The sequence below is a fragment of the Malus domestica genome, chromosome 05 (assembly GCF_042453785.1).
Source record: "Malus domestica chromosome 05, GDT2T_hap1".
In the NCBI taxonomy this organism is placed as follows: Eukaryota; Viridiplantae; Streptophyta; class Magnoliopsida; order Rosales; family Rosaceae; genus Malus; species Malus domestica.
Genome location: NC_091665.1, coordinates 1,064,932 through 1,087,705, shown reverse-complemented (window position 1 = coordinate 1,087,705; position 22,774 = coordinate 1,064,932). Strand labels below are relative to the sequence as shown.

The 22,774-nt window shown below is 40.1% G+C and overlaps 2 protein-coding genes across 2 annotated transcripts; one reads left to right on the top strand and one right to left on the bottom strand.

Annotated features, from left to right (window-relative positions):
* Positions 1 to 876: 876 nt before the first annotated feature.
* LOC103411875 (sucrose-phosphate synthase 4-like) lies at positions 877 to 7,065 on the top strand. The gene is made up of 14 exons (XM_008350490.4): positions 877 to 1,512; positions 2,425 to 2,514; positions 2,608 to 2,834; positions 2,934 to 2,997; positions 3,121 to 3,320; positions 3,432 to 3,912; positions 4,066 to 4,194; positions 4,434 to 4,565; positions 4,653 to 4,829; positions 5,022 to 5,075; positions 5,205 to 5,267; positions 5,426 to 6,268; positions 6,384 to 6,511; positions 6,617 to 7,065. Exons 1-14 carry the CDS (start codon positions 1,306 to 1,308, stop codon positions 6,894 to 6,896), a joined length of 3,075 nt encoding a protein of 1,024 aa, XP_008348712.3. The 5' UTR covers positions 877 to 1,305; the 3' UTR covers positions 6,897 to 7,065.
* A 204-nt stretch (positions 7,066 to 7,269) lies between these two features.
* Positions 7,270 to 19,874, bottom strand: LOC103429423 (uncharacterized). Its single transcript, XM_070822002.1, has 12 exons — positions 19,618 to 19,874; positions 19,388 to 19,474; positions 18,591 to 18,724; positions 17,579 to 17,637; positions 17,397 to 17,451; positions 17,266 to 17,316; positions 10,530 to 10,563; positions 9,881 to 9,921; positions 9,695 to 9,799; positions 8,370 to 8,417; positions 8,003 to 8,122; positions 7,270 to 7,691 (listed from the first exon to the last, which is right to left on the bottom strand). Exons 1-12 carry the CDS (start codon positions 19,664 to 19,666, stop codon positions 7,623 to 7,625), a joined length of 852 nt encoding a protein of 283 aa, XP_070678103.1. The 5' UTR covers positions 19,667 to 19,874; the 3' UTR covers positions 7,270 to 7,622.
* Between the last annotated feature and the right edge of the window lie 2,900 nt (positions 19,875 to 22,774).

Below are 22,774 nucleotides of genomic sequence, written 5' to 3'. Positions count from 1 at the left end.
TGAAATTACCAGAAGAACAAAAATTGTCCTATACCAGTTCCTGTTGTGTGACACTATCCACAAGCGACACCCTTGTTGACCCTCTCTCTGAAAATTAAAATTGTTAAAACTCACCACCCACCTTATCTGCAACCAATTAATGCCCATACGGGAAGATAACCTACCAATATTCAATAAGCTGAACCCCTCTCTGTGCCAAACAAACATCCATGTTCTCCAATGAGATAATTTCAGAACGATGTCAACCCTAATTAGGAGAGAGAACAAAATCCCCAAATTAAGATGCAATAAATTGACCCCACCCATCCAGCGCGGAAGAGTGAAATCGAACTTACCCACCTATCTGAGACTCCAATTGAAAGCAGCAACTGATAAAACCAACCCTGACAGAAGTAAATAACCTTCCCAGAGCAAAGCTCCACCAAACAACTTCCAGATCCTTCCCCAAAGACAAACGAAAACAAACTCCAAACCACAGATCCAAACACAACCAGAACAGAAACAAGGAAAACCCCACACCAACCTCGAGACAAGAAGACGAAGTCACGCACCACGGCGGAAACTCACAGAGGAGGAAAAACTCTCACGCCACCCGGAGAGAAAAAGTTTCTTAGAGGGGGAAAGGGAAAAATATTCAATCGAGAATGTAAATCTGTTATATTGTACATAAATGGAACTGGATTCTCTTAGTAAATTTAAATAACATTTTTTGGTATAAAGTTTTTTGAGTATTTAGGAAAAAAATAATAAATAAAAAACGTGGCTGTTTGTGTGAACCCTCGGCAAGCAAATGAGAGAACGAAAACCCACCCAATCCACATTTGACATATTTGTAGGTATATGCTTTCTTAAAAATTAATTAGTGCCAATTTGACAGTTGAAGCCTTTATATAAGGAGCCTTGCTTCTTTACCCAAGATGGTTTCAAAGTTTTAGTTTCTTTGAAACCATCCTTCCCTCTCTCTCTCTCTCTCGGGGAGTCTAAAGCATATATATATTTTCAAAACAGCATCAAACTATACATATTCGATAGTATCATACATACATATATATTGTAAATCCAGTATTTACAGTATTTTATTTTCTCTTATTGCACTGTTGCAAGGTTCCAAGAATTAAACTTTACAAGTATACTATTCTCAGTTCTCACAACTTTTAGTAGCATCTACTGAAATAAATATATATGTATACACACACACACACACGCAACACATAATCAAACATCTCTTAATTCACATACCAGAAGCTTGAATCAATAGTAGTCTTCCACCGTCTCAAAGCAAAGAGGGAGAAGCAAGGGAGGGAGATGGCCGGAAACGACTGGTTAAACGGTTATTTGGAAGCAATTTTGGATGCAGGAAATAACACGAGGAAGAGGGACGACGGGAGGCAGAAAATTTCAAAGTTTGAAGAGCAAGTAAAGGCCGAGAAGTTGTTCAATCCGACCAAGTACTTTGTAGAAGAAGTTGTCAATAGCTTTGATGAGTCTGAACTCCACAGGACATGGATTAAGGTACCAATTGTTTTTAATTTCATGTAAAATTAATACTAATTTAATTAATTCAGTAATTAAGGTTTTGCAGTTCAGGCTGTCTTTCATAAGCTTATATCAGAGCCCTCCCGTACTAACTTTAGTTAACATTCGTTTTGTGGCCCTCAAAGTCTCACATCTCCTGCAAAACTTTAGGGTTTTTTTTTTTTCTAAATTTGAATTCATGAACAATGCATTTCCACAAAGAAATGATGAAAGGCAGTGAATTGATTATTTCACTCGATGTATATATAATTGTAAGGATTTAGTGAATTGAGTGACATATAAAATAGAGAGAATCTGATTCACAAAAATGGTTCCAATATGGGATGGGGATGTGATGAGCCATGAGTGATGAGCATATATTTGAGAATTGTGGGGGCCACAGATGGGTTTACACTGATTTTCTCCTAAGTTTAGTAGACCCCATGTTAATAAATGGTTTTTGTATACTATTTGGGGCCCACAAATGCACGTAAATATGATAGCTTTTTCAATGTGCTGGAAACATGACCCGATACACTAACTATGTATGTGTGTGTGTATATATATAAGAGATTTTTCAGTGTGTCAAGAACACGATCTGGTACATCAAGTATAATAATATAATTGGTTGAAAACTCGAAGAAAAAAAATCCAAATAATTGTATTGATACACTTGGTGTACCGGACCGTCCTCTCGACGCACTAAAACATTTCTCATGTACATATATGTTCCCATTTTTTTGGTCCAATCCTAAAACTCTGATCTCATGAAAGGTGGATGCAATATTCTGTATTTGTTTAGTGTTGATAAAAAAAATAAAAAATAAAAAACTAACTAGATAATAAAACTCATGTTTTAAAAGTTAAATTAGTGTGAGAAGTATTAAATTAATGGGTATGGTGGTGCAGGTAATAGCTACAAGGAATAGCCGAGAACACAGCAATAGGCTTGAGAATACGTGCTGGCGCATTTGGCATCTCGCCCGTAAAAAGAAACAGGTGAGTGAATCAAGTGCTCAACTAAAACTAGCTACTTGACAAAGGAAAAGAAGGAATCTGGTTCGAACTTGGTGTGTGGGTGAGTGAGTGCAGATGGCATGGGATGACGCTCAAAGGCTTGTCAAACGACGTCTGGACAGGGAGCAAGGGCGCCGTGACGCGGAGGATGACCTTTCCGAGCTGTCTGAAGGCGAGAAGGAAAAAGGGGACGTGAGTTGCGCAGAACCAACAGTGAAGGATATTTTAAGAAGTAAATCCGACATGCCTGTGTGGTCCGATGATGTTAACAAGTCTAGGCATCTTTACATTGTCCTGATCAGGTACGTATATATTTTTACATATGCAGTTGAAAGTCAAAGTGTGCCGTACAATTTGATTATAGCGCGTTTCTTGTTCTTGACATCAATGACATGTTGTAGTATGCATGGGTTGGTGCGTGGAGAAAACATGGAACTCGGAAGAGATTCCGATACAGGCGGTCAGGTAAGAACAATGATCCGTTGATTCAGAATGATAATATATTCATCAAGAAGTAATATCATGTATGAAATTAATACTAATGGAATGTGTATGGATTTACGTATGCATGGTACCTGCGATATTCAGGTCAAGTATGTGATTGAACTTGCTCGTGCTCTGGCTAATACAAAGGGAGTCTACCGAGTTGATCTGCTAACGAGACAAATTACTTCACCGGAGGTAGACTCCAGCTACGGTGAACCCAATGAGATGCTCATATGTCCACCTGATGGAAGTGGCAGCTGTGGAGCCTACATTGTCCGCCTCCCCTGTGGACCCCACGATAAGTAATACCCTTCAACCCTTTTTTTCTTAATCCTACTGCCCTAGTACGTGTCTAGTGACCTAGTCCAACTCCAGATGTGAATATGAATTTGATTGAGGCATGCTGCCTGCAGGTATATACCCAAAGAGTCACTTTGGCCTCACATACCTGAATTCGTTGATGGGGCTATCGGCCACATTGTGAACATGGCAAGAGCTCTTGGTGAAGAAGTCAATGGGGGAAAACCCACATGGCCTTATGTGATCCATGGCCACTATGCCGATGCTGGGGAGGTGGCTGCTCACTTGTCCGGGGCTTTGAACGTGCCAATGGTGCTAACTGGGCATTCGTTAGGCCGAAACAAGTTTGAACAATTGCTCAAACAAGGGAGGTTGACAAAGGAGGACATCAACGCAACCTACAAAATCATGAGGAGGATCGAGGGTGAGGAGCTGGGGTTGGATTCTGCTGAAACGGTGGTCACCAGCACTAGGCAAGAAATCGAAGAGCAATGGGGACTCTACGATGGCTTTGACCTCAAGTTGGAGAGGAAACTTAGGGTTAGGAGACGTCGTGGAGTCAGTTGCCTTGGACGATACATGCCAAGAATGGTGGTAAGCAACACTTCACATTCTCTTCTCCTCACTGTCAATGATTGTGGATTTCCAAATGAAAGATTAATGACTTAACAACGTCATGTCTCATATTTCATTCTTTTCTTCCCAAAGTCTTATACAGACTAATCACTATGTGGTGACGACATTTAGGTTATACCGCCAGGCATGGACTTCAGCTGTGTTACTGCCCATGATTCCGAAGGAGATGGAGATCTCAAATCCTTGATTGGCTCTGATAGAGGTCAAAGCAAAAGGCATCTGCCTCCAATCTGGTCTGAGGTTGCATATTCTTCTACCTATTTCTCCTTTCACATATTCCCATTCCCTTCAATTGGTTATACAGGTATATATGCATTTTGTCCACCGGAAATGAAACAATCTCCCATCTCCTCCATAGCATTTCCGATCCTCCATGGAAAGAGTGAATGGAGATCTTCCTATAAATAAACTAGGTTTAGACTGACTTACAATAGGCATGTTATTGCCTGCTGATGCTGATTTCGTTTGTTGCAATGCAGGTAATGCGATTTTTTACCAACCCTCACAAGCCCACTATACTTGCATTGTCTCGTCCTGACCCCAAGAAAAATGTTACTACCTTGCTCAAGGCCTTTGGGGAATGCCGAGCTCTTCGGGAGCTAGCCAACTTGGTAAAGTTCATACTTTGATTTCCGATAACTGGATCATGTATTCTTAAACCAGACACTAATGCTGGGTTACACTTGTTGCTTATGCAGACACTAATACTTGGTAACAGAGATGACATTGAAGAAATGTCAAATAGTAGCTCGGTTGTTCTTACAACCGTACTCAAGCTCATTGACAAGTATGATCTGTATGGGCAAGTGGCCTATCCTAAGCATCACAAGCAATCAGATGTGCCAGACATTTATCGTCTAGCTGCAAAAACAAAGGTACATACACACTGTATCATATAGGGCTTCAATTATTTCTTTAAAAATGAGCCTTGGTTGACTTCACAAGGTCAGATGACCCTTGTATCATCGTCCCCAAATAATCTGTTTTCGTACTATGCTACCTGCTGGTCATTTCTTTTCAACACTTCAATTTCTGAGAGTAACAAATTACAGTGATTTCTATTGAAGGGAGTTTTCATCAACCCAGCTCTCGTGGAACCTTTCGGGCTCACAATTATAGAGGTGAGCTTTTCATGATCATCTGCTTCACTTCTAGGCTCTAGTGCAGATATTCTTATGAAACGGTAATTATTTGTCCTAAATTCCTCACTGCAAACAGTGTATATAATGTTCTTGTGGTTTTGTTTGCAGGCAGCTGCTTATGGTTTACCAGTGGTCGCCACCAAAAATGGAGGGCCTGTGGATATTCTGAAGGTAACTATATTATTTATACCACATTTAGTTACCTCATTATTTCCACAAACAGAGGTGGCTCACTTGTATTAGTGATTCTCACAACTATCAGAGACGTGGAATACTTATTGTTGCTTTGTGTCTAATGAACTAACGGATAGCTGACTCTGTATTACCAGGCACTAAATAACGGCCTCCTAGTTGACCCACATGACCAGAAAGCCATAGAAGAGGCACTGCTCAAACTTGTCGGAGAAAAAAACCTCTGGCTTGAATGCAGAAATAACGGTCTGAAGAACATCCACCGCTTTTCGTGGCCAGAACACTGCCGAAACTACCTCTCCCATGTTGAACATTCCAGAAACCGTCACCCCACTACCCGTCGTCAGATCACGCCAATTCCTGAAGAACCATTGAGTGACTCTCTAAAAGATGTGGAAGACCTTTCTTTGAGATTCTCTGTGGAAGGAGACTTCAAGCATAATGGAGAGCTCGATGCAGCAACTAGACAGAGGGAACTGATTGAAGCCATAACTAGAATGTCTTCGTCCACTAGCAATGTAGGTGCTACTTATGGTCCTGGCAGAAGGCAGAGTCTATTTGTAATTGCCATCGACTGTTATGACCAGAATGGAGACGGCACCCAGGTATTTCAAGAAATTCTAGTGAATGTAAAGAAAGCAGCAGGCTTAGGCTATGGCCAGGGTCGAGTAGGCATTGTGTTGTTAACTGGTTCCAGCTTACAAGATATCATGAAAGCGTTTAAAGGGTGCCAAGTAAACATAGAAGATTTTGACGCGTTGGTCTGCAAAAGTGGGAGTGAAATGTACTACCCATGGAGGGATTTAGCAGCTGATGCAGATTATGAAACCCATATCGAGTACAGATGGCCTGGGGAGAATGTGAGGTCCATGGTTCCAAGGCTAGCCAGGCTAGAAGTTGGAGCTGAGGATGATGTCGTGGAGTATGCCAGATCAAGTAGCTCTAGGTGCTACTCTTATAGTGTGAAACCAGGAGCCAAGGTGAGAAACTTGCTATACTGTCGAGAAACTACTAACCTCAATGGAAAGTGGTTCCCTAAGACATATTTGTAGTTTCATAATAAAAAATATCTATGATCTGCTGTAACAATTGTAGACTCGACGGGTTGATGACCTGCGCCAATTGTTGCGGATGAGAGGCTTCCGATGCAACCTTGTCTACACTCGTGTAGCTTCAAGGTTAAATGTTGTACCCCTAGTTGCATCAAGAGTACAAGCACTAAGGTTGGGTTTCATTTGCTTACTGTATTATTATTACGCAACACTACACTGATGAAAGCATCAGAATATTTTGGTATTACTAAGCTGCTCTTCTATTCTCCTATGTAGATATCTTTCTGTCAGGTGGGCCATTGATCTTTCGAAAGTGGTTGTATTTGTCGGGGAAAAAGGAGATACAGACAATGAAGACTTGCTGGCCGGCCTCCACAAGACCCTAGTTCTAAGAGGCTCTGTTGAGTATGGCAGTGAGAAGCTTATTCACGGTAAAGACAGTTTCAAAAGAGAAGATGTGGTCCCACAAGATAGCCTTAACATTGCCCTCGTGGAGAACTACCAAGCCCATGATATCTCAGCAGCACTTGAAGCACTTGGGATCAGGTGCTTTTAGTTTTTTCCATTCCTTTACTTGTTTATATGGGGAATATATTTCGACAACTCAAGCAAAAGTCTGAGTGCCACATATAAGGGAATATACATCTCCACAACCTGTAAGTAATTTCTCTTTGTGCAAGCAAGCATATAAATACAAAATAACTGAATTTTCCGTTTCCACCCTACCCTATATATCTTTTAATTTCATTACTGACTACTACAGAAAGGGCTCCCTCCCGTTCATGAATGATGTCTACTGGACATTCAAACGCACCTTAAAGTGCTTTGTTTAAGCATTCGTTAGCCCATGTTAGCATGGAGTATAAGAACTACCAATGTATGTGTGGTGAGTTAGTGGCAGATAGACTGCTATCCAGAGCCAAGTTAGCTAGGTGAATGTCAAAGACATTTTTCCATTAGTGTATATCCAAGAGAACTAATTTCTCACTTACACAAAGACATTTTCACTTATTGTATAGTGTTTGTGATGGAAATTTGTACAACTTTAACCAATGCCAATGCACAAAAAGACATTAATTTCAACTTGCACCATACCAACAACTAAATCAAATATCATTATGTCCCTGTTGCAAGAAAGGAACTAGATTTGGTTTCGGTTCTTGTTTGAACAGTTACCTGAAAAGCAGGCCAAGTATTCTAGGCTCTAGCCATTAGCCAACTGATGATTTCATTCTCAGACTTCCATCTTCCGCAATTCATGCGTCTGTTTCAAGTTTTTTTTTTATGCACAGATGCCCACTTCCACTTTGTATTCCTCTCCGCAAGTGCATATAACCACATGAGATATTCCCTGTCAAAAGCATAGTTTCAATGAAAGGAAGGACACAGAATTTTTTCTTATTCAAATAAAATCATCTTCTTTCCAGAAAATATTCACTGAAGATAGACTTCAATTATCCTACATTTCAAAACCATCAAATTTCCATGGAAACAAAGGCACCAAAATGCCAGATAATTCCTTTTCAAGTCTATTTAAGTGAGAACCCTTTCTCCAACAAACCCAGCTTTGGCACTTTGATTGGCCATATCACCAAATGGTCGCATGGTAACAAATTTCTGTAAATCTGTAAACACCAAAGAAAAACCCAATAAACAGTTTACCCTCAGTTTCTCAATTTGGTCCTGCAGAGTCTTCAAGTACTCAGTTTCTCCAGCTTTGTCTGATAGAAGAGCATCGTATTCTTCTTCCAGGGTCTTTATATCCATTGCCCTTAGCTCTGGCTGGAATCACCCACGTGAGAAGAGAAATGAAAAATTAGTTCACTCTATTCAAAATCCACCAAAACTCCATATTCCGGATAGTAAAACCAAGGACACACACTAGCAGAAAATAAAGTAATCATGTGAGACCAACTTCCCAGAGCATATCTTAGCATCGAATTTTAAATCCTATGTTTCTGAAAGCACCCGCACAGGCATGTATACATCCACAAAGACATCAATCTATTTGTATTAGCAACCAACTGACCTTAAAATCACTTTCCCTCAAATTTACTTGCTCAATAGCCTGCTTCATCTGAATCAGCACAAGAAAGCAGCATAAGAAACAATCACAACTCAAACTGTGAAGCAGATCTCAAAGAGAGGTCGAATAGTTGCAATATTAATTTAATAAAGGAAGTTGTTCTATAGGATGTGATGTGAAAAGCAGAATAAGCTTAATATGATTCCTTTCAAGTCAAATTGTATATCATACCGGTAGGTTCTCATGAAAATACATTGTCAGTTTTAGCTAAATACTTAAGCCTGAACATACCAAATAAAAAGAAAAAACAGAAAACCAACAAAACTTTGTGCAACCAAGATCCACTCTAATCAACTCATGTATATAAACGGCCACAACAACAACAACAACAACAAAGCCTTGTCCCACTAAGTGGGGTCGGCTATATGAATCCTAGAACGCCATTGCGCTCGGTTTTGTGTCATGTCCTCCGTTAGATCCAAGTACTCTAAGTCTTTTCTTAGGGTCTTTTCCAAAGTTTCCTAGATCTTCCTCTACCCCTTCGGCCCTGAACCTCTGTCCCATAGTCACATCTTCGAACCGGAGCGTCAATAGGCCTTCTTTGCACATGTCCAAACCCCCGTAACCGATTTTCTCTCATCTTTCCTTCAATTTCGGCTACTCCTACTTTACCTCGGATATCCTCATTCCTAATCTTATCCTTTCTCGTGTGCCCACACATCCAACGAAGCATCCTCATCTCCGCTACACCCATTTTGTGTACGTGTTGATGCTTCACCGCCCAACATTCTGTGCCATACAGCATCGCCGGCCTTATTGTCGTCCTATAAAATTTTCCCTTGAGCTTCAGTGGCATACAACGGTCACACAACACGCTGGATGCACTCTTCCACTTCATCCATCCAGCTTGTATTCTATGGTTGAGGTCTCTATCTAATTCTCCGTTCTTTTGCAAAAAGTATAAAATATTCTGTTGTCAGAGTGTCAATCTAAATCATACATAGAACGAGAATCCATCTAAATAAAGGTTCAAACAATCTGACGACAAAGTATATCATACTGCCTTCCAGAGAATGTTTCCTGCTTATACATGTAGAGAGAGAGAGCGAGAGAGAGAGAAATTTCACTTGTCAGACTCTGACATGTGATGTTGCCAACCTGCAAGCCTAGACTGTTGTTTAGGTTGTCTAAATATCACCTAAATTGACTGTCTAAGAAAGTAGCATGTCAAACTTTCTGGCAACATATACCTTATGTATACCCCATCTAAAAGAAAGAATCAATATATGCTAATTTAATGGAACCAAAAAAAATCTTGTGGAGGCAACCTTGCAGTTCTCGATAACAAGTTCAGAGTTCATTTGTAAAATATCATCAAGCTTGGCTTTAGCAGAGTCCAACATGTTCATTAGGTTCTTCCTTGCATCATTGCCCTGTTATGACAAAATAAATCGAAAGGTTGCCACTGCATAAAACTCCATACATCTTAAGGATCAACCAAAGTAGTTCCATACCTGGTTGTCCAGGCTGAGGTGGTTATCAAAACTAGCCTTCCCTGTATAAGACGAGTAAAAATAATAATATTACAAGTAAAATTACTGTGTATCAGAGGCATGTCTTGAATTAAAGACACCTTGCTAGCATCATATGGAGCATGATATATTTTCCCTATCATTGGTGTATAACTGAGGCAAGTTGCTCTTACAATACCTAATTTGGTAGTGGTACAGCTTGTTCTTAACCCATTTTATAGACTGCAATTTATATGCTAATTTAAAATAAAGAAACAGATCATAAAATATGATTGGAAAATTTGTTTTGGCTAGGAAGGCCTTGCTTCTTTCTTAAACAGAATGATTATTACATACTTTCATTTGGAAGGTAGGGTGTAAACTGCAAAGGCAGCATGCATAAAGAAGTTTCATCAGCTCCAGCATGATGCTTTTAGGTTCAACTGTGTTGCAAAATATTAACAATTTGAATGCAATGGTTTCTAAATCACCAGCTTTCTTTCAGGACTTCGCCTTAGAAGGCATAAATAACTTCGCTAATAGATCACATTTTATTTGATCTCATTGCCATTATATTATATGCACAACAGAAAGTTGATGATAGAGACCCCAAACTCAGAAGAGCATATAGTTAAGTAGTCTAGGGCCATACCTTGAAACTCTTTCTCATCAAATCTATCCTTAACCTGCATAAAATCTAATTAGTCCTGTGACACAATTAACTTCTATCTGCATTACTTTAAACTTTATATCAGAAGCACAAGCAAGAAGATAAAAAAAGACCCAGCAATACATAATTACGCATGAGTTTCACATCTCCAAAAATCCAAATCTTTTATATAGTCTAAGAAGGGTGTATTCAATTGAGAATGTGAGAGATTTTAATGGATTTATAAATCCATGGATTTTTATGGAGTTTAATTGATTTGTAGAGATTCCATATAAAATTTTGATTCAATTCCCTCGAAATCTCATGGGAAGAGGTGAGATTTGTGGATACTTAAAATACACTACGAAATCTCTCCAATTCCCTCTAATTCTTTAACTTTCTCAAACAACAACAACAACAACAAAGCCTTTTCCCACTAAGTGGGGTCGGCTATATGAATCCTAGAACGCCATTGCGCTCGGTTTTGTGTCATGTCCTCCGTTAGATCCAAGTACTCTAAGTCTTTTCTTAGAGTCTCTTCCAAAGTTTTCCTAGGTCTTCCTCTACCCCTTCGGCCCTGAACCTCTGTCATGTAGTCACATCTTCGAACCGTAGCGTCAGTCGGCCTTCTTTGCACATGTCCAAATCACCGGAGCCGATTTTCTCTCATCTTTCCTACAATTTCGGCTACTCCTACTTTACCTCGGATATCCTCATTCCCAATCTTATCCTTTCTCGTGTGCCCATACATCCCACGAAGCATCCTCATCTCCGCTACACCCATTTTGTGTACGTGTTGATGCTTTACCACCCAACATTCTGTGCCATACAACATCGCTGGCCTTATTGCCGTCCTATAAAATTTTCCCTTCAGCTTCAGTGGCCTACGACGGTCACACAACACGCCGGATGCACTCTTTCCATCCAGCTCGTATTCTATGGTTGAGATCTCCATCTAATTCTCCGTTCTCTTGCAAGATGGATCCTAGGTAGCGAAAACGGTCGCTTTTTGTGATCTTCGCTAGATTGCTCCGGTCATTAGTGTGGATACGTATATAAATGGATAGAGATAGGAAAGCAAACACAAGATGTACGTGGTTCACCCAGATTGGCTACGTCCACGGAATAGAAGAGTTCTCATTAATTGTGAAGGGTTTACACAAGTACATAGGTTCAAACTCTCCTTTAGTGAGTACAAGTGAATGATTTAGTACAAATGACATTAGGAAATATTGTGAGAGAATGATCTCGTAATCACGAAACTTCTAAGTATCGGAGTGTGGTGTCGTCTTGACTTGCCTTATCTGTCTCATAGGTAGATGTGGCATCTTCTCTGGAAGTACTCTTCCTCCATCCAGGGGTGGTATCTTTAACTCGTGGAGATGCACAAGGTAATGTATCAATTTCACTTGAAGCTTACTTGTAGTTTCAGGCTTGGTCAAGCGCGATACAAACCATGTAGTAGGAGTCCCCCAAGTCGCCGAGCTAGGGGGTCTGCTGAAAGAGGTGACAGACAAGGTAAGCAATCAAAGCTCCGACTGATTGTTCACCTTCTCCCCATCTTGCAGCAGCATGAAGGATAAAGAGAAGAAAAATGAGAAGAGATGATATGAGATACTTTTGCTTTTGAAGAAGTAACTTTCCACAGGCTTATTCTTGAACTGAGCTGGAGGGTTTTCTGGTTTCCTCCAGAGTATAAGGCCGACTAAAGAATTTGAGGGTCAAAACAAGTCCATCAAATCTAGAGTACGTTCCACCCTGCTGATATGGGATACTTTTGCTTTTGACAGAGTAATGGATGTATCGGCACGTGTGCTGTTACGCTTGTCTCCACATGCTTCCTTGTATCCTTCGCACTTGCCCTATCTGTTCCTCAAGCAGATGCGGAATCTTCCCTGGGAACATAAGATGTTGAAGATGAGTACTCGAGAGCAATGTCAGGTAAGTAATCAGGTAAGGGGTTCCAGACAGTCAGTTCCTGGCTGGAAGCTTGATTCCAAGTGCTGACTGATTGCTCTCTTTCTCCTTGTCTTGCAGGTAAAAACAAGGCCAAAAGAAAAGACAGGGAAAAAGCATGATATGGGATACTCTTGCTTTTAACCCTGATGATATGAGATATTCTTGCTCTAGTATAGCTTGTTTGCAGAGCTATTATCGGGGGGAAAGAAAGCTGAATATTTCGAAAGGCTTCGTTGGGAGTGCCCTCTCAGATATGATGAAGGGTTGAGCATTTTTGCAGGTCTGCCTGTCCGTTGGGGATGGAGGTCGACATATATAGGAGTCTCCCTAACAACAAGTAGTAATGCTATTCCTTTACCCTGCTTGGTCATAGCACGGTAGTGGGAGCTGCCAGTTTCACATGTTTTAACTCTGTCAGAGCACTTTGAAAAAGTGGTCTGTGGTACTGGCTCTCGAGATTCGGAGAACGATGCCTCTTCGATTTTTGAGAAAGCAATCATGCTGGGGGTCTGACTCTCGAGATTCGGAGAGCAGTGTCTCTTCGATTTTTGAGGAAGTAATCATGTTGGGAGTCTGGCTCTCGAGATTCGAGGGCGGTGCCTCTTCGATTTTGGAGCAAGCAATCTTGTTGGGAGTGTTGTCTCGAATGTGAGTAAAGGTTGGGCATGTTTGCTAGTCTACCTTGCCACGAAGCACAAAGGTTGACACACAGGGACTTTCCAATTATCCAGCAATGGTACTGTTCCTTTACCCTCTCTTCGATTTTGAGAAAGTAGTCATGTTGGGAGTCTGGCTCTCGAGATTCGGAGGACGGTGCCTCTTCGATTTTGGAGCAAGCAATCTTGTTGGGAGTGTTTTCTCGAATGTGAGTAAAGGTTGGGCATGTTTGCTAGTCTACCTTGCCACGAAGCACAGAGGTTGACACACAGGGACTTTCCAATTATCCAGCAATGGTACTGTTCCTTTACCCTTGTGGGTAATAATATGGTAGCTAGACCTTCAAAATTTATGTGTCTAAACTTTGTTAGTGTTGTTTCTTTGCTATTCTTTTACCTTTCTTGGTCAGAGCGATGTAGTGAGAGCTGCAAGCTTCACGTGCTCAACTTTGGCAGAGAACTTTGGCAAAGTTATCTGTGGTACCCATGAGCTATTGTTGCGTGTGGGAAGTGGGTGATTGAACAGTAAGATTCATGTGCTTTCTACTTCACCAAAAGTCTTTGACAGAATGCCCATAATTTCTGCAAAGCTGAGTGTGCGTGTGACAGGTGCTGACAAGGCTAGAAAAGTAGGTGCCTCTTCGATTTCTGAGATCGACCCTCGTGGTCTCTGAGCAGCCCAGCTTTTGAGAAAGCGAGCGCCTCTTCGATTGATTCGGAGAACGATGCCTCAATGATTTTTGAGAAAGCAATCATGCTGGGGGTCTGGCTCTCGAGATTCGGGGAGCAGTGTCTCTTCGATTTTTGAGAAAGTAATCATGTTGGGAGTCTGGCTCTCGAGATTCGGAGGGCGGTGCCTCTTCGATTTTGGAGCAAGCAATCTTGTTGGGAGTGTTTTCTCGAATGTGAGTAAAGGTTGGGCATGTTTGCTAGTCTACCTTGCCACGAAGCACAGAGGTTGACACACAGGGACTTTCCAATTATCCAGCAATGGTACTGTTCCTTTACCCTCTCTTCGATTTTTAAGAAAGTGAGTCATGTTGGGAGTCTGGCTCTTGAGATTCGGAGGACGGTGCCTCTTCGATTTTGGAGCAAGCAATCTTATTGGGAGTGTTTTCTCGAATGTGAGTAAAGGTTGGACATGTTTGCTAGTCTACCTTGCCACGAAGCACAGAGGTTGACACACAGGGACTTTCCAATTATCCAGCAGTGGTACTGTTCCTTTACCCTTGTGGGTAATAATATGATAGCTAGACCTTCAAAATTTATGGGTCTAAACTTTGTTAGTGCTGTTTCTTTGCTATTCTTTTACCCTTCTTGGTCAGAGCGATGTAGTGGGAGCTGCAAGCTTCACGTGCTCAACTTTGGCAGAGAACTTTGGCAAAGTTATCTGTGGTACCCATGAGCTATTGTTGCGTGTGAGAAGTGGGTGATTGAACAGTAAGATTCATGTGTTTTCTACTTCCCCAGAAGTCTTTGACAGAATGCCCATAATTTCCGCAAAGCTGAGTGTGCGTGTGACAGGTGCTGACAAGGCTGGAAAAGTAGGTGCCTCTTCGATTTCTGAGATCGGCCCTCGTGGTCTCTGGGGAGCCCAGCTTTTGAGAAAGCGAGCGCCTTTTCGATTTCTGAGATCGACCTTCGTGGTCTTTGAGCAGCCCAACTTTTGAGAAAGCAAACGCCTCTTCGATTTCTGATATCAACCCTCGTGATCTCTAAGCAGCCCTGCTTTTGAGAAAGCAAACGCCTCTTCGATTTCTGAGCAGGCGCCTCTTCGATTACTGAAGCTCCGTCGAGTGCAGATTTTTATAGGGGCTGGCATTAAGTTCCAAAGCACACTTGAATCTCCACCGGTAGAAGCTTCATTCTTGCACTTCTAAGATCTTGATTTGTCCGACCTCTTCTCTCTTCAACACCTTTGAAAATGTCTGGCCCCTCCGACCGTCGTTTTGACTTGAACCTTGTTGAAGAGGCAGCCCCGCCTTCTCCAGACAACATATGGCGCCCATCCTTCGTCTCCCCTACTGGTCCTCTTACCGTTGGGGATTCCGTGATGAAGAATGATATGACCGCTGCGGTGGTGGCCAGGAACCTTCTCACTCCCAAAGATAACAGACTACTTTCCAAACGGTCTGATGAGTTAGCTGTTAAGGATTCGCTGGCTCTCAGTGTTCAGTGTGCAGGTTCTGTGTCTAATATGGCCCAACGCCTATTTGCTCGAACCCGCCAAGTTGAATCATTGGCGGCTGAAGTGATGAGTCTCAAACAGGAGATTAGGGGGCTCAAGCATGAGAATAAACAGTTGCACCGGCTCGCACATGACTATGCTACAAACATGAAAAGGAAGCTTGACCAGATGAAGGAAACTGATGGTCAGGTTTTACTTGATCATCAGCGATTTGTGGGTTTGTTCCAAAGGCATTTATTGCCTTCGTCTTCTGGGGCTGTACCGCGTAATGAAGCTCCAAATGATCAACCTCTGATGCCTCCTCCTTCTAGGGTTCTGTCCAGTACTGAGGCTCCAAATGATCCCCCTCCGGTGCCTTCTCTTTCTGGGGCTCTACCGACTGCTGAGACTTCTCCTAAGCAACCTTTGTGAAGGCTCCCTCTTGTGTGTTTATTTTGACTCATGTATATGTACATATTTGTAGCTTATCGGGGTATCAATAAATAAGCTTTCCTTCATTTCAACGTATTGTGTTAAATACACCAAAGCCTTCTTCGCTAAGTTCTTTGAATTTTCTTTTGTTGAAGCTTGTATGTTAAAGCTTTCTGAGTGGAGCATGTAGGTTGGGGTAGTGTTCCCTTAATTTCCCGAGTGAGGAAAACTTCTCGGTTGGAGACTTGGAAAATCTAAGTCACTGAGTGGGATCGGCTATATGAATCTTAGAACGCCAATGTGCTCGATCCTGTGTCATGTCCTTCGTTAGATCCAAGTACTCTAAGTCTTTTCTTAGAGTCTCTTCCAAAGTTTTCCTAGGTCTTCCTCTACCCTTTCGGCCCTGAACCTCTGTCCCATAGTCGCATCTTCTAATCGGAGCGTCAGTAGGCCTTCTTTGCACATGTCCAAACCACCGTAACCGATTTTCTCTCATCTTTCCTTCAATTTCGGCTACTCCTACTTTACCCCGGATATCCTCATTCCTAATCTTATCCTTTCTCGTGTGCCCACACATCCAACGAAGCATCCTCATCTCCGCTACACCCATTTTGTGTACGTGTTGATGTTTCACCGCCCAACATTCTGTGCCATACAGCATCGCCGGCCTTATTGCCGTCCTATAAAATTTTCCCTTGAGCTTCAGTGGCATACGGCGGTCACACAACACGCCGGATGCACTCTTCCACTTCATCCATCCAGCTTGTATTCTATGGTTGAGATCTCCATCTAATTCTCCGTTCTTTTGCAAGATAGATCCTAGGTAACGAAAACGATCGCTCTTTGGTATTTCTTGATCTCCGATCCTCACCCCTAACTCGTTTTGGCCTCCATTTGCACTGAACTTGCACTCCATATATTCTGTCTTTCTCAAATTCTTTAAAATCAATTTCTAATTGAATACACCTGGAATGTTATAAACTTCTTTAAAATCTTAATTGAATACACCTGGATTTCTAAGAATTTTAATAAACTATTTTGAAATTCTAATTGAATATACCTAGAATTTCAGAGAATCACTTAAAATCCTAATTGAATACCCCTAGAATTATTAATTCCCTGAAACTCTCTCAGAATCCTAATTGAATACACCCTAATAAGTCTGAAGAAATAAGCGGTTTTTTATGAAGGAAAGGGGAAAAGGACTTGCCACAGTTGGAAACATAGATTCATGGGTTATTATGGGGCTCTTGTTGAGTACTGGCTCACCCTTAAAATCTATTTCATTACTATAGTGGGATTTTAAAGAAATGGGCTTCAATTTTTAAGCTTCTCATTACCCGCAGGAGTCCCACCTCCATGGCATAAAAATTACTGTTTCTTCAATCAAGAGTCAAGACATCAAGTCAAAGAAGTGAGGAAATTGTACACATATGTATTACAGTAAACTAGAAAGATAGCCAACATCGTTAAAGAAGCTATCACATGTGTAAATAAAGAAAGACAAAAAAGAATGAAGTTGTACCATTCCATGCTCTCCCGGTTCCATGTGAGTGCAGTGAGAATAGACCCAATCCTAACCAAAATTTAAAAAGGGAACAATAAATGCAATGAAGAAAGAGCACAATGTAAATGAAGGTGACTCCAAAACCAAACCTGTTGCAGCTGCAATTTGGCATTGACATCCTCTCTAACCTTCATGTAGTGAGTGCTGTTATGACAAACATGGAAAGTCAATAAGTATTTTTTTTTCTCGATTTATGTGTGTCCTCACTGGGAATAAGTTGATATAAAATATCAGCTTCATGTTAAACAATTTAGCTTGCGTATTGAAATACCTCTTTTCTATAAGCTTGGAAGATAAGTTGATTCTTTCCTGTTCGATAAGCTCCAGAGTCTACATAGGTACCAAAATATTTATTGTCATGACGCATGAGCAATTGAACATATGATAAACTTATTCATTTCTCTTGGAAAGTAAAATGAATACTAGTCAGGGATGTGAAATGATAAACACTACATGCATAATTCAACTCGCCTTTACTATTCCATTAAAGAGTCAAAAGAAATATTTTTATGAAACAAATTTTGTCTTATACGAAACAGATAAACCCAGACTCTCAAATGAAGTGTAGTCAGCAAAATAGTAATGTACATCAGAACTTTGAATTTTTTTAACTTGTTAGATACTCCCTGCATTCTTAACTTCTTACAATCAGACATGCATGGCCAGAAAATAGAACTAAAAAACTTATCTATATGGTATTAAAAAAATGTACAGAAAAGCATGGCTTATACGCACTTGAATATAAGCAAGGCTACCGCACATTATAGAGAAGAAAGGGCTTCTGATTATGAGTTAAACATGTAAAGAAAACCAAAGAAAAATAAAATGACCAAAGTCCAAGTATTGACCTCAAAATGGAACACCAACAAAAGCGTAATATCAAACAGGCTTCTATTGGATACAAGATAGTTATACCATTGACGTGAAGCTGCTCAGAACAGGTCAATGTTTTTTATTTCAAGTAAAGTTTAAGCCATGTGTTTGGAACTTTGTTGGGCAATTAGAAATTCCATCTGAACAGAAGACATAAGGAAGAAAATGACTTTTTCAAAAGTTAAAACAGAAGGCACGAGGAAGATGATGCAGCTGTCCACTTGGATTTAAAATGTTTCTACATTTTTCACTGTTTTACTTTATGAAAATTGATGATTATTACAATAATTTGCACACCTCACAACTTCCATTTGTACATACTACATGTTGCCAAGTTGATTGCTTTAAGTTTTAACCTCATCTTAATTAGCATACACCAGCAGGGCCACACACAAACACACAAAGGCTACCTGGATCAGGGTGGACGAATCAGCCTCCAAAGAAGCTATCTTTCTCTGCTTTTCCAAAATTAGTGAGCATACTTGACCCTTGGCATTTTTCATCTGCTCAATGTCTTCCATGAATCGTTTTATTTCTGATATTGCTGCAACAGAAAAGAGTCACAATTCAGAAGTGTAAAAGGCAACTAACTGAAGAACAAATGGCAAATAGAAAATAGTTTCATATCTGGAACTCAATGCATTAAACTGCTCGAATGTTCAAATGGAAGATGCTGGATTTTACTTTCCCAACTAACTACAAATTAAAAGGAAACCTTAATGACCAAAACATCTGGACTTGAATGCATTAAATTGCTTGAAATGTTGTAAAGGACTTATAATCAACAGAAATCCTTGAATAACTAGAATATTCAAACAAGTTGAACACAGATCCAATCCAATTGAATGCATCTCGTGCCTCAATCTCACTTCTCGCGTGTCTGAGAAGCATAGGGTAGCAGCAAAGAGTCAAGATAGACTTGATTCAACAGTTTGAAGGCTGTCCTTTATAAATTGCTGGCATTTTGGTCATATAATTAGCATTAAATTTACATTTAAAACGAGTCTACTGTAGTAGGAAGCTAGGAGCAAAATTCGATGTTCCAACATTTGAGAAAAATACGGGTATTAGATTGAAGGAAACGAATCAAAATTTTGCACTCATTAATTTTAAACACAGATTAAAAGAATGAGCAAACTGCCTGCACACATACAAAAATTGCGTCAAACTAAGCACGAAATGTAAATGCGAAGAAGAAGACAAGAACCAGAATTGAGATCGTTCTCCAATGTCTGAATGGTGGTCAACTGCATTTGCTCTTCCACTGAGACCTTTGCAGCTTGATCTTCCACATCTATACATTTTTTGAATTAAAAAAGAACAGATCAATCGGTCGAAATTTGCGTAATTAATTCAGAAAAAAAAAAAAAAAAAAAAAAAAAAAAAGAGGAAAATATCAACAAATTGAAAAGAGAGGGATTCGAAATGGAAACGCACCGTTCATCTGAGAGCGCAATGTCTTCATGTACTGCAAGTATTCCTCCATTTTCTTCCTCTTCTTCTTCTTCTTCTTCTTCTTCTTCTTCTTCTTTACTTTCTTTCTTTCTTTACAGCTTTAGCTCACAGAGAGCGAGAGTATGTCAATCATCAACTGTGAAGTGAAGGTTGGGATTTAGGAATCGCTGATTTTTGGAGGGAAAGTTGAGTAGAAGATCGAGGTTCTGGTCGCCAGATACATCCCCTTACTTCCCAGCCCAAACAGACATTGCTGATTTTTATTGGGCCCAAACAAATTTTGCTGATTTTTACTGGCCCAAACACAATTGAGTGCTCACAATTTATTTTAGGTGGTGATTTTTACAAACCTCATTTTATGTCACATACACTTTTAATAATTTGATAACTTTCTGTAAATTATACCTAGCGTGATGGTTTGACACACCTCATTCACCTCACACCAAACCGGTCTTCTTCTCGTCGGCCTTGTGGAAAAGTGCATTAGCACTGGACCTTACGGTTTCAAGCTAAAAGGCCGGTAAGTATTGCAGGGAGAACTGAAATATCATTTGGTAACTAGTTTTAATTTTTAATTTAAAAATACCTATTTACTAATTTGTCCACCGAATTTGTATAAAGTTGACAATTTTTCTATGGACTTTGATTTTAACTGATAACCCTCTGAACTTTATAAATGGACAATTTTCCTCATTACAAATATGTGAAAAAATTTGACAAATACCTCTTTCAAAATAGTAAAATTTAAAAACCAAAACCAGCAACTAGTTTCTCTAATTTTCAAAATTTCGCCTTGTGTTTTCACTTTTTATTATTAATTTTCAAAACAATAAAATTGAACTGTAAGATAAATTTATTGAAGCCTAATGATGACTATTTTGTTTTTTATTTTTAGTTTTAACTTTTTAAAAAAGTTCAACTTCATCAAACAAGAGTTCAACTTTTTTCGTTTTTAGTTTTCATTGGTGCTAGTGGTGTCCTCATGGAACTTGTCGGGGGCATGGATTTTTGGTTTTTGTGCTAATCTTGGTCGATGTGAGATTCTATGTGTTGAAGTTTGAGGTGTTTTTATTGGACTGCAACTTGCATGAAATTATGGAATTAAGAAGATTATGGTAGGACTATATTTTGCTCTTGCAGTTCAATTGATTTCAAATGTAAAAGTGGATAAATCACCCTCCAGGAAGTTTAGTGCTGAATTGTCGTGCCCTTATGCACCAAAGTTGGTCTTGTTGCTGATGATTTGGCTCGTTTGGGTTTGTCAGTTTGGGTCTAGTCTTTTTTGAGCAACTCCTCTTTTTTATTATCAGTTGCCAACTGCAGATATAGTTGGAATTTTATGACCTCATGATATTCTTATATAATCTTTCTTTCCTTTCGGGCTTATGCCCTGTTGTCAACAAAAAAAGACAAGTTCAACTTTCAATTTTTAAAATGTTAAAATTAAAAGAAAAACAAAATAATTGTCAACTGACCCTGAAAATTTATCTCACACCTTGACTTGTATTGTGACAGCCCGTCCCAAAATATATTTTCGATTGTGTGAATTGACTAGAATACCCTTAGATGTTAAGTATATGGTGTAGTGTTGTAGTTTGAGTTTGGGTGTTAGACTAATCTAATTAGTTCCTAAGTTTTTAGAACTTAAAAATTATGGTTTTGTGGTTGTTAGTAGCCCAAAAACTGGACCACACACTCACACTCACACACACCACTCCCGTTGACTTCTCTCTCTCCTCCCTCCCTCGGATTTCTTGCCATTTTCATACAACCTGTACGGACAACCCTCAAAACCCTTTCAAACTTCACATATCGAGGTTGTGATCGATGTTTTTGGACTCCTTGCAAGCTTAGGAGTCAAATGGTAGTGATGGTTGGACATGAAAATCTCAAAAAACCCGAGAAACCATAATCTCCGATTTGAGCATTGTTCATGCCCTCGTGATTTTGAAGTTTTTAGAAGATTTTAAGCTGCTAGTGAGCTTTAGGACTTCTTCACGGAGCTCGAAGAAGAAAAACAAAGTGAATTGGACGTCGGGAAGTTGAGTTTGGCGAGTTTCAAGTTTGGCCGGATTATCGAGGGTTATTCGGCAAAATCCAGTGGATTTTAGGGATTAAAGTGGTAAGGTTTTGTTCCTCTCATCCTAAGCTTCAAATTGGTATAAATTTCGTGAATTTTGGTTGAGAATCGAAGAAGATATAAAGGTTTGATTGTTTTTGCAGAAACCGGTGTCGGCAACTATCTCCGGCGATCCAAGGAAGACGAAGAAGAATATTCCATCAAGTCTGACAGAATATTCTAACGGCATCAGGTAATGCCGTTAACTTTTGTTAAGATTTAACGGAATATTCCTAACAGCAGTTAAGCTTCAGTTAGGGTTTGGTCGCGTGTGGGGGCGCGTCTGGCCGCGCCTTGGCCGGCGCGTAGGAGGTCAGGAAATTTTTCTAAAAATATGGGGATGTTCCTGAGGTTGAGTAGATCATGGTGATATATTCAAATACCCCATTTGAGATTTGTATGAGAAGTTATTTCCTAGTTTTGTGTATGTGCTTTAAATAACGTTTATTCAGTTATTTCGCATATAAGTGAGACCTATCCTGAGGATGAGCGCCATCAATCGAGGCTCGGGGGCTACAACCCTTCTACATATCAGTGAATGGGCTTTTGGTTTTCCATATATACCTATATACTTGAGTTTTTCCCAAAAAATGAATTTGAATGATTATACGTTTTGACATGCCATGCAAAGTATCTGTCTATTTTATTATGCATTAGTAGTTGTATATATTTATGATTGGTGCTGCGGACGCACAGGTAAGTTCATAAATTAAAGATATGAGGTTACTTCAGTTATGTGAGATATGATGTGATGTATTGAGAGCTCATGAACATACACCCCGGTGTTAGTGCTCCCGCCCAGAGTTAGGGCACAATCTTTTATGTGATGTTCACCTCCCGCACCATATGCTCACTTTTGATCCAAGTTAGGTGCACAGACTTGTTGTACATACCACTTTAGGTGGTTCCGGCTCGTAAGTGACCCGTGATTATTCGCACAGCTTTCACGTGATCGTAGTACTAGAGCATATTTACTTTACACCTAATCTTGTCGTACAGACCACTTTAGGTGGTTATGAC

Bases quoted from the DNA above. Each gene is read 5' to 3' on its own strand.
- LOC103411875 (XM_008350490.4), top strand. From the start codon at position 1,306: ATGGCCGGAAACGACTGGTTAAACGGTTATTTGGAAGCAATTTTGGAT. The intron at 3,321-3,431 runs GTAATACCCTTC...TGCTGCCTGCAG, and splicing joins CCCTGTGGACCCCACGATAA to GTATATACCCAAAGAGTCAC. The intron at 6,512-6,616 runs GTTGGGTTTCAT...TCTCCTATGTAG, and splicing joins TCAAGAGTACAAGCACTAAG to ATATCTTTCTGTCAGGTGGG.
- LOC103429423 (XM_070822002.1), bottom strand. From the start codon at position 19,666: ATGGAGGAATACTTGCAGTACATGAAGACATTGCGCTCTCAGATGAAC. The intron at 17,452-17,578 runs GTATTTCAATAC...TTGTCATAACAG, and splicing joins TCCAAGCTTATAGAAAAGAG to CACTCACTACATGAAGGTTA. The intron at 17,317-17,396 runs GTTTGGTTTTGG...AATTTTGGTTAG, and splicing joins CCAAATTGCAGCTGCAACAG to GATTGGGTCTATTCTCACTG.